The 14,123-nt window shown below is 40.7% G+C and overlaps 1 protein-coding gene across 1 annotated transcript in view; it reads right to left on the reverse strand.

Annotated features, from left to right (window-relative positions):
- Window positions 1–13,473, reverse strand: part of LOC309560463 (uncharacterized protein) — a gene marked incomplete at its 3' end in the record, with an annotated part of 164,790 nt that extends 151,317 nt beyond the window's left edge. The window contains exons 1-4 of the mRNA XM_082264096.1: window positions 13,257–13,473; window positions 9,598–9,763; window positions 7,220–7,369; window positions 4,528–4,688 (exon numbers count right to left, since the gene is read on the reverse strand). Coding sequence (XP_082120222.1) covers window positions 4,528–4,688; window positions 7,220–7,369; window positions 9,598–9,763; window positions 13,257–13,439 — 660 coding nt within the window. The 5' untranslated portion in view covers window positions 13,440–13,473. The remainder of the gene's footprint in view (window positions 1–4,527; window positions 4,689–7,219; window positions 7,370–9,597; window positions 9,764–13,256) is intronic.
- Between the last annotated feature and the right edge of the window lie 650 nt (window positions 13,474–14,123).

A 14,123-nucleotide genomic window follows, 5' to 3' on the forward strand; every position in this document is an offset into this window, starting at 1 on the left:
CCACCCATTTACCGGAGCTAAGCTGCATGACCCCAAGGACATAGCTAACGCGTTCAGCAGCTACTATGATTCCTTGTATAACCTCCAAGCGTCCCAACCATCTTCACCCACACCGGAACTCATCAACACATTCTTAGATTCCATAGAGCTTCCTAAATTACTTCCCGCACAACTCGCACAGCTCAATCGGCCCTTTACAGTAGATGAAGTAAAAGCAGCCATTGCATCACTGCCGTCCGGGAAATCTCCTGGCCCGGACGGGGTGATCAATGAGTACTACCATCTTCTCAGTGACACTCTAGCCCCGCACCTGTGCGCGGTCTTCAATGAGGCAGCACTATCGTCCTCCTTCCCCTCAGAGATGCTTACTGCCACAATTGTCACCCTTCCTAAACCCGGCAAGAATCCCGATACCCCACAAAATTTCCGCCCAATATCCTTATTAAATACAGACGTGAAAATCTATGCCAAGACGGTTGCCACTAGATTAATGACTTACATGCCACAACTTATCCACAAGGATCAGGCAGGATTCACTAAAGGTAGGCAATCTGCAGACGCCACAAGGCGACTCATTAACATCATACACGCCGCTCATGCCTCCAGAACGCCTTCTCTGCTTCTATCTTTGGATGCAGAGAAGGCGTTTGACCGAGTACACTGGGGCTACCTGAGGGAAGTTCTCCAACGTTTTGGTATAAGAGGAACCATGTTCTCCGTGATCATGGCCTTGTATGCTAATCCCTCAGCCCAGGTCCTGGTGGACAACACACTATCGGCACCATTCGCAATCACGAATGGGACGAGGCAGGGATGCCCCCTGTCTCCTCTCATTTTCAACCTGGCGATAGAACCCCTTGCCCAAAAGATCAGGTCGGACCCGCAAATTTCGGGCATCACAGCAGACTCTTTAGAACATCGCATCAGTCTCTTCGCAGACGATGTCATTCTTATGATATCGAACCCAACCACCTCCTTACCGCGCATAAAGCAAATCCTCATGGACTTTGGGGACATATCCCTGTACAAAGTCAATGAGAATAAATCTAACATCCTAGACCTGGGTGTGGATGGCATTACTAGAAACCTTATAACCCAATCCTTCCCGTACAAATGGTCTGACCAGGGCATTACCTATCTGGGAATCACACTCACTAGGACCACAGACAGCTTATTTAGAGCCAACTATGTCCCTTTTAAATCGCAACTCTCCACTGAACTCCAATCTCTCTCCAAGTTTGAACTTACTTGGTCCGGGAGACTGGCAGCCTTCAAAATGTGCACATTGCCTAAGCTGCTGTACTTGTACAGGTCCTTACCGATACCTGTACCCAAAACATACATTAGTTCCCTCCAGGTTATGCTGTCCAGATACCTCTGGCAAGGCAAACGCGCTAGATGCGCTAGATTCATACTGATGAAATCCAGGAGTGTGGGAGGTGCATCTGTGCCAAGTCTGTTGGATTACTATTGGGCTACCATACTGTCACAAATGCAAACTTGGTTCCTACCGATTCCGGATACTACCTGGGGCCTGATGGAACGGGCAACGACCCCTGAAGCCAATTTGCGCACCTGGCTCTGCAGCAGGAAGCAAGGCGATCGCCTTCCCAAATATGTATCGCCGACTATTAGAGCAACGGTAGTGGCGTGGCTGCACCTCACACACACTAAATGGAAGAACACCCCGCTTATCGAAATCCCCTTTCCGGTAATGGGATTATCTCAACTAATACCAAACTTAGACCTCCATGCTTGGCGGGAATATCCCCCTATATACCTGAGTGACTTACACCACAATAGCAAGGAAAAATCATTTGAAACACTGACAGCTGAATTGCACCTAGGTAAAGGAGAATGGCTCTGTTATAACCAAATACTCTCATGCATTCGCAAAAACCCGCAGCTCCGAGCCAGAGTCCCTGTTAATGTCTGGCACTTCCTAACCACACCCCTAAGGTCCGCTAAGGGCATCTCGCTTTTTTACTCCACCTTGAGCGAGAAGGAGGTATCCACCAAAACTACCCCCCTTATAAAATGGGAACGAGATCTGGAGTGCACCTTCTCTTCATCACAGTGGAAAAAAGCCATAGTGTCGAGTCAAAAAGCCACGTTAAGCGCCTCCCTGAGAGAACTCTACCTAAAAGTGTCCCTGAGATGGTACATCACGCCGAGCGTAATAGCAAAATTTGCTCCGTCAGCCCAACCCGCCTGCTGGCGGGGTTGCGGCTCTCAGGGCAATCTGTTACATATACTGTGGGCATGCCCCCCCATACTGGCACTTTGGGGGGAAGTGTTCGCCCTGATATCACGACTACTGGAGCTCCAAGTGCAGCCCTCCCCTAGTCTGGCTCTGCTCCATATCCCGATAGATAACATCCCGCTGAGGTCCCGCAAAATGGTGATTAATATACTGCTGGCAACCAAAATAAATATTACAAGGAGGTGGAAAGATCCCCAACCACCGTCTATCTCAGAGGTAATAGCCACAACCCAAACTCATAAAATGTTTGAGCTACTCATGGCACCTACTCACGATGCATATACAAGAGAAATGTCATGGTGGCAGACATGGACAGATTGGTATTCCTCCCATCTTACCTTATGATCACAGGAATGTTAGGCAATATTGTATTGTGCCACTAGATGGCACCCTAGGCCTTACTAGGTAGTATGAGAATGAAAATAGTTTATACTGTGGTTGCTGGATATAATGGATATTCTTATCTTCTTTTGAGTACGCTAATTTGTGTTAAGCCTGCTCCCCCTTTGTTCCCCAAATTTTTGTTCACGTGTTTCTTACTCTGTATGTTTGAAAAATCAATAAAAACTATTTGAAAGAGAATATAGGACAATAGTGGCCAATATTCTGATCACTGCTAGACTCACTATAACTAAATTATGGAAATCTAAAGACGCACCAAACCTGTCTGATGTTATTTTTAGACTAAATTCACAAGCTCATTACGAATTAATGTTGGCATATAAAAACTACACCACATCTAAATTCAGAAAACACTGGCAAACATGGATTGATCATTGAGCTTCCCTTTCCCTTAAATTATTTCAACTATAAAATCGTATAACTTTCCTCCTGAATTTCATATATGTATATATATAACATATATATGTATATATATAACACAGATTGTATAACTTCCTAATTTTCTGGTTTTGTTTATAAATTCCCTTTTTTTTCTTATGTTGTTGTTTCTCCAGTATCCTCATACCTATACTGATACCTTCACACTCCAAGCTCCCAGCTTCCCAGTTTACAGTTTGTTCCCACTGGGGTAGACAGGGAATGAATAACAGATGAATAATTGAAGGTACCTTTGACTAAATCTTAGCTGTACAATAACATGTATTATTACTTGCAGTTGGTCAATCATTTTATCTTGTCATGATCCTATATGATGTTTGTATTATCTTGGTTTGTTATCACTTTGATAATTCAATAAAAAAGTCTTTAAAGTAAAAAAAATAAATAAATTTAGTCAAGTGTGAACAAGCCCTTGCATTCTGCAAGGTGCAGATGCTCCAGAGCTTAGTAAATGAGGAGAAGCTCTGCTGACTTCCATTTTTCAGTCATGTGATAGTAAAAATTAATTTTGTTTTGTTTTTTATATTCCTTGCATGTGATTGAGTATTCTCTGTAAAGTGAAGCTCTACCTTATTTACTTAGCTCTGGAGCAGCTGCACTTGCAAAGTGCACAGTCTTTTTGCCTTTAGTAAATCTACTATAATGTTTGTTCAAAAATAAATCATGTGCATAATTTTTATAGTTGAAAACTATCTAAAAAGTAAGCAAAATGCAAAATGGCATAAAGTAACTAGAAGTAGGGAATTTCTTCAGATGATGAGAATGTGATCTTTGTAAAAATGTGCAATTGTCAGATGTTTGCGATCTTGATCTGAATTTGCAAATTGAAAATGTAATTAAGGTAAATTTGGGAGCAAAAGTGAATGAAAAATAGTTATGTTCAGACTAATATCTCTCTCTCTATATATATATTGTGTTAACTTGGGGGTTGGGAAGCTCAATGCCAATGCAAATTGTCATTTCTTCAGTGTTGTCACATGATAGATGATATAAGATAGATAAAAGATATAATAGATATAATAAAATATTTATAAAAATGTGGGGGGTGTACTCACTTTTGTGAGATACTGTATATATATATATATATATATATATATATATAAAACTTATTTAATTTTTTTGCAAAAAAATGCTTGTGCCAACTTTTGTCTCACAAAAAACACATTTTGCCCCAAGAGTTATTTAATTTTTTCATTCCAAATTTCTTTTTAACCTCTATTTTGTGTTTATTTTTAAATGCACCAAATTACCAATATATTTTAATTATTAATTTGGTGCCTTTCACATTAGAGTAGCAAATATTAATTTAAAAACAGGAGCACTTTTCCGCATACACCAGTTTTTATTAATCCCTCCCCACAATATATATAATCTGATTACCGCAAACATTTACTTCTTAGAATGGTCCAAAGCTCTCTACTTACCTGTCCCCAAACAGAGCTAAAACCTTTAAAAATTTCATGTAAAAAGGCCAAAAGCTGGAGAAAAGTTTTGTCTTCATACTCAAACCGATTTCCAAACACCACTGAGCAGATGACATTTGAAACCGCCTTGGAAAAATAGAAAGTTGGATCCAGAGCCTGACCTGTAAGAGAGATATAGTAAAGACTTAAAAAATCATTACAATCCATTTACTATATACACATGTTCAAGCGTTCAAGTGGTTCTAAAGGCTCAAGGTTTTCTTTTTAACTTCATGCATTCTATGTGCAGCAACCTCCCCAACCCACCCCTAATACTTACCTGATTCCCATCGATCAAGCGATGTGCAAGAGAGACTTGGCTCTCCAGGGACTCTCCCTTCTCATTGGCTGGGACAGCAGCGGGAGCCATTGGCTCCTGCAGCTGTCAATCGCAGCCAGTGAGCCAATGAGGGGAGAGAGCCTTCTTGGGTGCCCCCATAGCAAGCTGTTTGCTCATGGGGCACTTGGCAGGAGGGAGAGGCCAGGAGAATCAGCAGGGGACCCAAGAAGAGGAGGATCAGGGCTGTTCTGTGCAAAACCACTGCACAGAGCAGGCAAGTATAGCATGTTTGTTATTTTAAAAAGAATAACGTGCCTTAAATATCACTTTAAAGCGCATATAAACCCAAACACAAAAAGTAATATGTTGCAGCTTACAGTATATGTGGTGGCTGCATTAGTTTCATTGATCAATTTTTTTTATTTTCTCCTGGTGATCCTGCCAGTAACACACTTCCTGTCCTAGAGTGACAGCGCTTACTCACTATACTGTATCTATGGAGGAACGACATTTTTATCCTAGGCTGTTCTCCTGATTTGGACTACAAACACCTTCTCTTCTATTCCAGCTCCATCACATAGGCAGGAAGGATGGTGCAGTTCACAAAAGAGAGAAAACAAGAGGGAAAAGGCCGCACTATGGTCACAATACTAATGTATGAAAGGCCAAAGAGTAGTTAACTTCAGCTAGATAAAACAAGGCTGCCAGCACAAAATGACATGATAAATCACTAAAAGCATATAAATATATAAAGTGCAGCGCCAAACAATGAGCCAATCTAGAAAAAAGCAGTTGCCTGAAAATCTAGAAAAAATGAATCTTGACAGATAAAAAACAAATAATACATTAGCCATTAAACATCCATAGAAGCCATAAAATAAAGACAGTCTATCCGAGGTTGCAGGAGTTGCAAACCAATGAGGGTAATGATAGCAAGTCCCTTGGTGAAACAGATGGTGAATCGAAGACAAAGGAGAGATCCCAACTGTCAAGGAAAAGACCTAATTTCACCACTGTGCCATACAGGGATGTACTCTTACCAGAATATGTGGACCCCTCAACTGAATTCCACAATCTTGTCCGGTACAGATGGAAATCCTCCGCCAGAGAGAGCCCCCAACAGACAGGCAAAAGTCCCAAACAAACCTCAGAGGGAGAGAAGACTCCACATAGTGTAGTATGTAAAGGATGTTTTTTTAAAAAACCTCACCCATGACGAAACGCATCAGACACGCCCACGTCCACGCAAGCACAGCTATTTTGAATGTTTACATGCTGATACCGATCCAGTAATATGTAATACTTTTGCCTGTCTGTTGGGGGTTCTCTCTGGCGGAGGATTTCCATCTGTACCGGACAAGATTGTGGAACTCGAGATTGCCTAAACAGATTGCGGATGATGGCTATGTACTAACGCACAGGCCTATTTGACCACTCATTCAGTTGAGGGGTCCACATATTCTGGTAAGAGTACATCCGTGTATGGCACAGTGGTGAAATTAGGTCTTTTCCTTGAAAGTTGGGATCTCTCCTTTGTCTTCGATTCACCATCTGTTTCACCAACGGACTTGCTATCATTACACTCATTGGTTTGCAACTCCTTCAACCTTGGATGGACTGCCTTTATTTTATGGCTCCTATGGATGTTTAATAGCTAATGCATTATTTGTTTTTTATCTGTCAAGATTCATTTTTCTAGATTTGCAGGCAACTGCTTTTTTCTAGATTGGTTCATTGTTTGGCACTGCACTTTATATATTTATATAGTTCTCAAAAGAGAACTGGGAAGGCTTCAAAGTCAGGTGAGGCTAAAGCTAGGCATGAGGAACAATAAAAAAGCACACTTGCTAAAAACGCATAATAGCCTACCTTAATGACAGCCCCTTCCCCAACTGACCACTTTGTATTCACCTATCCAGTACTCTCCAGCTATTTCCTTTTTTTCTGCGTCTGCCACTGGAAAATTGCCTCAAAGAAACAGCAGGGGAGCACTGGAGAGGTGAGTATTAAAAAGTTGGGGAATGGGCTGCACGCTGTGTGCCCTAAACTCTCCGATGGTCACTGCGCCTGCATTTTATAGTCATTGAAAATTAATTAAAAAATGCAGCTTGCGGTGCATAGCCTGTGGTGTCCTACAGCGTAAGCTTTGTCTAGCACTGAAGAGATCATTCACTGATTGGAGGAGAAGCTGGCCCCAACATGACTTTGACAGCTCACAGTAACAAACTCTCCACCTGACCAAACTCACATCTTTTATGCATGGGGCCACACTTGCTTTGGAGTGATGAAGCTAGAAAAGCTCTCAAACACGCCTTTGTAAATTGTTATGTTCTGTGTGTGTTGTATAACTGGACCTCTATGTGTTTTACTTACAGTTGGTTTTTCTAAATTCTTCTGTCAGAAAATAGGCCTCTTCTTTGATTCTCTCTTCGATGCTCTTTTTACCCATTCCGAAATTTCTGAGGGTCATCAGAGAAAATCGGCGTAGTTGTTTCCATCGTTCTCCATTACTGGCGACCACTCCTGAAAGTGATTAGAATCAATGAGACAAAACTGTTTACTTGTTTCCTTTTGACTGGCAGCCATCTCCACTACAGAATTTGGGAACTATATACTGTTTTACCAAGAAAATTTTCAGCAAGTTCTCATACCTTGTTTGTCTGACTAAGGCTAAGTGGCTTTTTTTACTGTGCAGATATGCCAAACCAAACAGAACAAAGGAGAGTATAAGACATTTGCAAGGGCCTAAATAGAGCCAACATGGATGCAGCTACATATAGCTGAACTCTAGGCAAACAACAAATACATAGATGAGATACATATATGGGAGCTTTTTACCTGTCCAAATATTTGTATTTTTTTCATCCATTCTGAGATTTGCACTGCTCTACCACACAGCACAGTCTTGCCTATCAGAGGTAGAGACATGATCTTTCTCTGCTGCAGTTTCACTTTGATGTAGAGGTCTCCTCCACACCTCTCCCTGTGAATATTGATGAGTGAACCAGGCAGAGTTTACTTTGCTGCATGTTTGCCGAACACTTTAAAAAAAAAAATCCACAAACCCCAAACATAGGGAGTCTTTGTGAACTGAATCGTGAAATTTTTGTCTGTCTTTTTTCAAGGCAACTTTGCAAGCTTTTAGTATCAAAAAGGCATCGGTACTACCATGGGGACAAATAATGTTCAGCAGGGTTGTGGTCTTTTATTGTGGCTTGAAGGACAACAATAAAATACACAAATCCTTTAAATTACATTCTTGGGGGATGCCTTAAGGACTCCCCAAGGACTCCTCCAGTCCTTGGGGGATGCCTTAAGGACTCCCCCAGGAATACTATGACTTTAACTAAGCTGGTCCAAGTAAACTACAGTGTATTTCCTTCACTAATTGATGCAGTGGCCACCAGCAAAATCAAGTTGGTCTGAAAACTGCTCAGTCATTCACAGGAAGCCTTGTGTTTTTGTGAATGAATACAAGGCTTCCGTTGATTGACTGAGATGGAGTGGTGGGCAGGTGACATTTTGATCTCCATCTCAGCCAATCAATGGAAGCCTTGTATGCATTCATAAGAGACAAAGCTTCCTGTTAATTGGTTGAGCAATGCTAAGCCCAACTCGATTTTGTCCTGGGAATGAGATAGGAATTCCCTGTACCACTGCTGAAATAAAGAGCTGTATGCTGTATGTAGCTGATGATACATACAATAAATTCAGCACTGCTAGCTGCTGTATGTGTTTGTGAAGGAAATAGTTTGTTTGGACCAGTTTGATACAACCAAACTATTCGAAGTTGCATAATACCTGCAGTTAGGCTTTAAACTTGCCTGTGAAGTAGCACACCAGTAGGATGTAATAGTGTAAAAGTGTGAAAAAAAATGCTAAACCCTTGTCTGGCCGTGAAAGGGATGGCAGCGAACATGGATCCCAGCTCCTGAACCTTACCAGGCTCCATGCCTTCAAGAACATTGGCAAAATGCAATGGAGTCATCCCCATATCCATGGCCTGGTAGATCATGTGGGGTTCTGTGTTTGGGACTTATCCATAACAGGAAGCCCCCTTTAAAATAAATGGACTCCCAGATATTCCTCCTTTTTAAAAATACCCAATGATCCTAAAAATACCCAAGGACTATCTTTCAAAAAATATAACTAAGTCAATCAACAGTAAGTGGCTTCAAACATGCTTGAGACACACATAGAACCAAAATCAGACAAAAAAAGTAAAATAAATAAAAACATTACAAAAAACAGGAAATACTTGATGGACCATTTCTGCCATCACTCTTCTACAAAACTTACATTCTAAGACTGGTAGAGGGAGAACGAGAGGGCTGCATGTGTTATGTTAAAATGGAATCCCTGGCCTTTGAGCTGCAAGTAGGCAGGCTGGAGGAAGAGACACTACTGGCTCAAAATGCCCCATCCACTTTCCCCGGCCTCTGACGTTATTGGCCAAGTTCCCAAGCTAACAGATTGGCTCCTGAGCTTGTATACTTTCTGAAACTGAAGCTTCTGCTTCCATCTATGCCAGACCACCACTAGATTGACCAGGTTGCATGAATGATGACATTTTAGACATATGATATGCACTTTCTAACCTACTACATGTGAGTGGTTATTTGGTCCTTAATAGTAAATTATCCTATTTGCTGAACTTCTTGTGTTTGATGCACCCTCTTGTGTCTCCTTACCTGTCTGAAGAAGGCACTGTGAAAAGGACAGTTACATAATCTAAGCTGGTTCTTACTTACCATGTCCTCCTGAACTTATCCTATCCAGTAGAGGCATGTGTCCCCGAGCACCAAAATCATCTGCGTTATCGATGAGGGCCTCCTTTACTGCGTCATAGCTGCAGAGCACTACAACTGTTTCCATGCCCATATGAATGGTATATACTGGACCATACTTCTCACTTAGCTGCAGGACAAACAAGATCGTAAGTGCAAATTGCTTGTTTTTTGAAATTGTATGTCAGTGTTCTAAAATTCTAAAAAGGTGCTTCCCAGTGCAACATATTCTATATAAGACCCCAGTTAAACAACAGAGCAACACAACAGAGCCACACTGGTGGCTTATATTTCTTTGAAAACGTACAAACTGTGGCTGTTTTGAGACAGTCCCAGATTTTTAGGAATTTTTCATTGTCCATAAATGTAAATTTTTATGCTATTGAAGTTTTGGTAAAAAAAATTACTTCGGATGAACTAGAGCGGAGACTGCGAGCCAGGCCTTCTCGTCCAACATCAGTGCCTAGCCTCATAAATGTGCTTCTGGAGAAATGGTCAAACAAAACATTCTCATAGACACATTTCTAAACTTTGTGGACAGCCTTCCCAGAGGAGTTGAAGCTGTTATAGCTGCAAAGGGTGGGCCAACTCAATATGGGATGCCATTAAAGTTCATGTATGTGTAAAGGCAGTCATCCCAATACTTTTGACAATATAGTGTATCACAAATGTGACAAAACAAAATCCACATGACTTTTAGCTCATGAGCCTTCTAATTCAATACTGTGAATAATTAGGACCCCTATAGACAATATTCCACTTTACTGTGCTCCAAAACACCATGCTCCACCTGTGTAAAAAGTGGCCGCTCACCTTAAAAATAGACCTATATTTTCATACTGGTCTGTTTGAGCTTAGTACATGATCCCTCATAAGGCTTTCCACTGCAATTTCAAGTAAAAATCTCTCTAGGGTGTAAATCATTGAACTTGTAGTAGTAGTCGGGGTAGAATCTAACCCCACCTTCCGATCTCCACCACGACTGGAAGTGACGTCCCTACACTCTTACTGAGTCTACTGACATGTTGTGGCACTAACACGTGACTTCCTGAGTTTACACTATGGGATGGGATATGGGATTTTATTTCACCCAGTTAGACCACACCCTCCGATGTGTGTCCTCTCTGTTTTTACCCGCCTGCCCTGGGAGACCCCTGGTGCCATGTCTCACCTCCTATGCCAGCACCTACTCCATGTGCAATGTAAGCTTTGGTATATTGGGGGAATCACTTTCCCCTTTCCTCGTTTGTCCAGTCTTCATTTTATATCATTGTTGCTGATCCTCATACAGTTATACATATATATATTTTTTAGATATGAACAAAACATCTACTCCTGATGAAGTTGGACAGTTGGTCCACGATACGCGTCGAGTCCTTTGATGTTATGATCATATTACTATTCTATTATTGATACAATTTTGAGTCTACGATGTTGTGATTTTCATCTAACGACTATATTACTCTTGTTTTTACACCTATTTTATTTATATGAACACTGGATCTGAGGATGTTTTACCAGCCTTTATTTCTCTGAGATATTACACTCTACCATTATTGTGAACAATTCTATGATGATGTTCAATACTTGTTATATTGATAAAGCCATTTTATTGTCCCTGACAGCCTGGTCATGTCTTTCATTCAAAGTCCTGACCTTCCCCTTTTATATTCTTTTTATGAGTTTACACAATGGAACGCTTTCCTTTGTTTTTTTGCATTACATTGTTGGGATACTTGACGGAGAGGAGTGAAAACTGCAGAGTAGTGACAGCAATGGAGAGCCTTATGTGGGATCATCTACTAAGCTCAAATAGACCTGTATGAAAACATAGGTCTATTTTTAAGGTGAGCGGAGACTTTTAATACAGGTGGAGCAAAGTGTTCTAGAGCACATTGAAGTGAAGTATTGTCTAAAAGGGTTTTATTTATTCACAGTAATGCATAAATTAGCAGGCTTATGAGCTAAAAGTCACATGGATTTTGTTTTGTCACATTTATGATACATGGACTGCGTTTGATAGGACTCCATGGGACACTAATTTCATAAGTTTCGCACTCAGTGTATGGTATTATTTCAAATTGGGACATGTACTATGTTATGTGCCAATAATTTTGCTTTTGGTTTCTAATATAAGATTTGTATAATTTAGCACTATTGTATGGAGGTATTGTGAGCACTTTGTACTGTGAAGTGAGGGGCCGAACACCCCTGGTTCAATTCACACAAGAACTCCCGAACATGGAAAAAGTTGGGACCCAAAACGTGAACCCTATTAAAGTCTATGGGACAAACTTGAAAAAGCAAAATATAAATCCTTTTCTTGTGCTCCAAATCCCTTTGCAAACCCTTACAAAAGCTTGTATAAATAGCAGTTACATCATCACTGTGCTGCACATGGCCTGTGCAAAGAGTAGATCTGTGGGAGGGGCCCAACAAGACCACCCACTACAAGCTGCCTGCAGAAAACTACAAGAGGGGGCGGAGGCAAGACCTGTCGCCTTGCACAAGGAAAGAGAGCAGAAGTCACTAGTCTTTATTACAGGAAACTCCTGTCAGTGGCTAAGTGCTAAATTATTACATAAAAGTGGAAAAAAAATCCCAAAGTACACCAAGATGTAAGCATACACATGTCTCTTGTATTTAGATAACAATTATTTAGCCCTGATTCTTGTTTTATTTTATTTTTTAAACTGAGCCTGATTTTCAACAGAAATGTTGACTGTTCATAAGTACCTACATAAAGCCATCAGAGGGAACACTAGGAGTCTAGTTATAAAACATTTATTACACAAATCCCACAAGCATTCACCCAACCTGCACAACTTTTCCCTGTATATAATGTAATATGTAATAGGATTATTTCTCATGATAACCAGCTCCATCGAGTGGCCAAAATGCAGATATCTTTAATGAATTACCTCAATCAGAAACTATTACCCTGCTTTTGGCCACTAGATAGAGCTGGCAATCATAGGAAATAATCATATTAGAGAAAATACAGGAACAATTTGTGCAACAAATATTTTAAAAATAGACCCCTAAGCAAAAGTTGTTGTTTTTTTAAAAACCTTTGGTGGCATTTAAAGTCATAAGACATATTTACCAAATACCCTTTGCTCCCTTTAATTAAAATTCAAAATGTGGTCACTGCAACATGTTATATTGTGACTCAACAAACTAGGTTGACAACACAAATTATATAAACCAGCCTTTCTCAACCTTATTACTCCAGTTGATCCCTTGAAATAGTTCTCAGGTTTCAGAGAACCCCTGACAAGATTAATCCAACAGTGGGCATTGTGAAAATGCCCCTTACGAAAGTGGTCATTGGGAAGAATTCCCCCCCCCCCCCATACAATGGTTGACAGAATGTCGTTCTTACAGTCAGCTTAAAAATGATTGATGTCATGCCGTTGACTCTGCCAAGGGTCGTTGGACCTTGAACTATGCAGGCATCATCTAATGGAAGTTCAACCAGCTCAGCTCAAAGAACCCCTTGCAACCTCTTGAGGATCCCTAAGGTTCCATGGAGCCCTGGTTGAGAATGGCAGATATAAATGAATGCTTTATACCTGCCAAGCTCATAACAGATACCTTTAAACAGCCTTGGACAAACTTACCTTATTGAGTGACTTGAAGACCTCTTTTCCATTTAGTTGCAGAATGTTCCCAATAATGGGCAGTGGGGTGGGCCCCGGTGGCAGTCTACCTTTTTTCTGATGCTTCCTGGCATGTGTGATACTTAAGATCAGGAAGATCAAACAGACAATTAATACCAGCGTGGTTGTACTAAAGATTTCCATGCCAGCACTATGCGCTCCTGCAATGGAATTAATCATAATGCAGTTTGTTACGGGTCTATTTATAAAGGGAACACCTTGAGAGGGCTGAAATTGGCACATTCAATGGGTTACTCAAGAGCCTTCTATTTACAGCATTTGGATTGCCGACAATTCTTTGTCTACTGAAATCTCCCATCCAAACACTGATATGGAATGTTGACTAGCAAAAGGGTGACTCGTTTACTTACAACTAAGAGGATTAAAGAAAAGGAACTTGTTTGGCTTCTTTTATCTAGTTAATAGGTGAATAGGACGCTTCCATTGGATAATATTTAAAATAATATTGTATTCCAGTTGGATAACTGCCAAGGCTTCTACTTGCTTTGTGGACTGGCTTATGTTTTAAAACCTTTTGAGGGACACTCCAGTCAAGCATGAAAATCCTAAATTTGAAACTACTTAAAGGGTAACTCCACTTTCCTGGGGAAAAAAATAGTATATACACAATTCCTACATATTGTAATTCAATATTTAAAAAAAAAATGACCCTTTCTTTTCAATTTGCAGTGCTGTATTTATCTGTAAAATTCAATGCAGAATGGCATCCTGGAGGTGTTCTGCACACAGTTGGTTTACAGAACTTCCCCAGAAATGTCCTTTTCTGCTTGTGTGGTTGGCTCACTGATTTTCCCAGGAGACTGCACT

The sequence above is a fragment of the Pelophylax lessonae genome (assembly GCF_965119305.1).
Source record: "Pelophylax lessonae genome assembly, chromosome: 7".
NCBI lineage: Eukaryota > Metazoa > Chordata > Amphibia > Anura > Ranidae > Pelophylax > Pelophylax lessonae.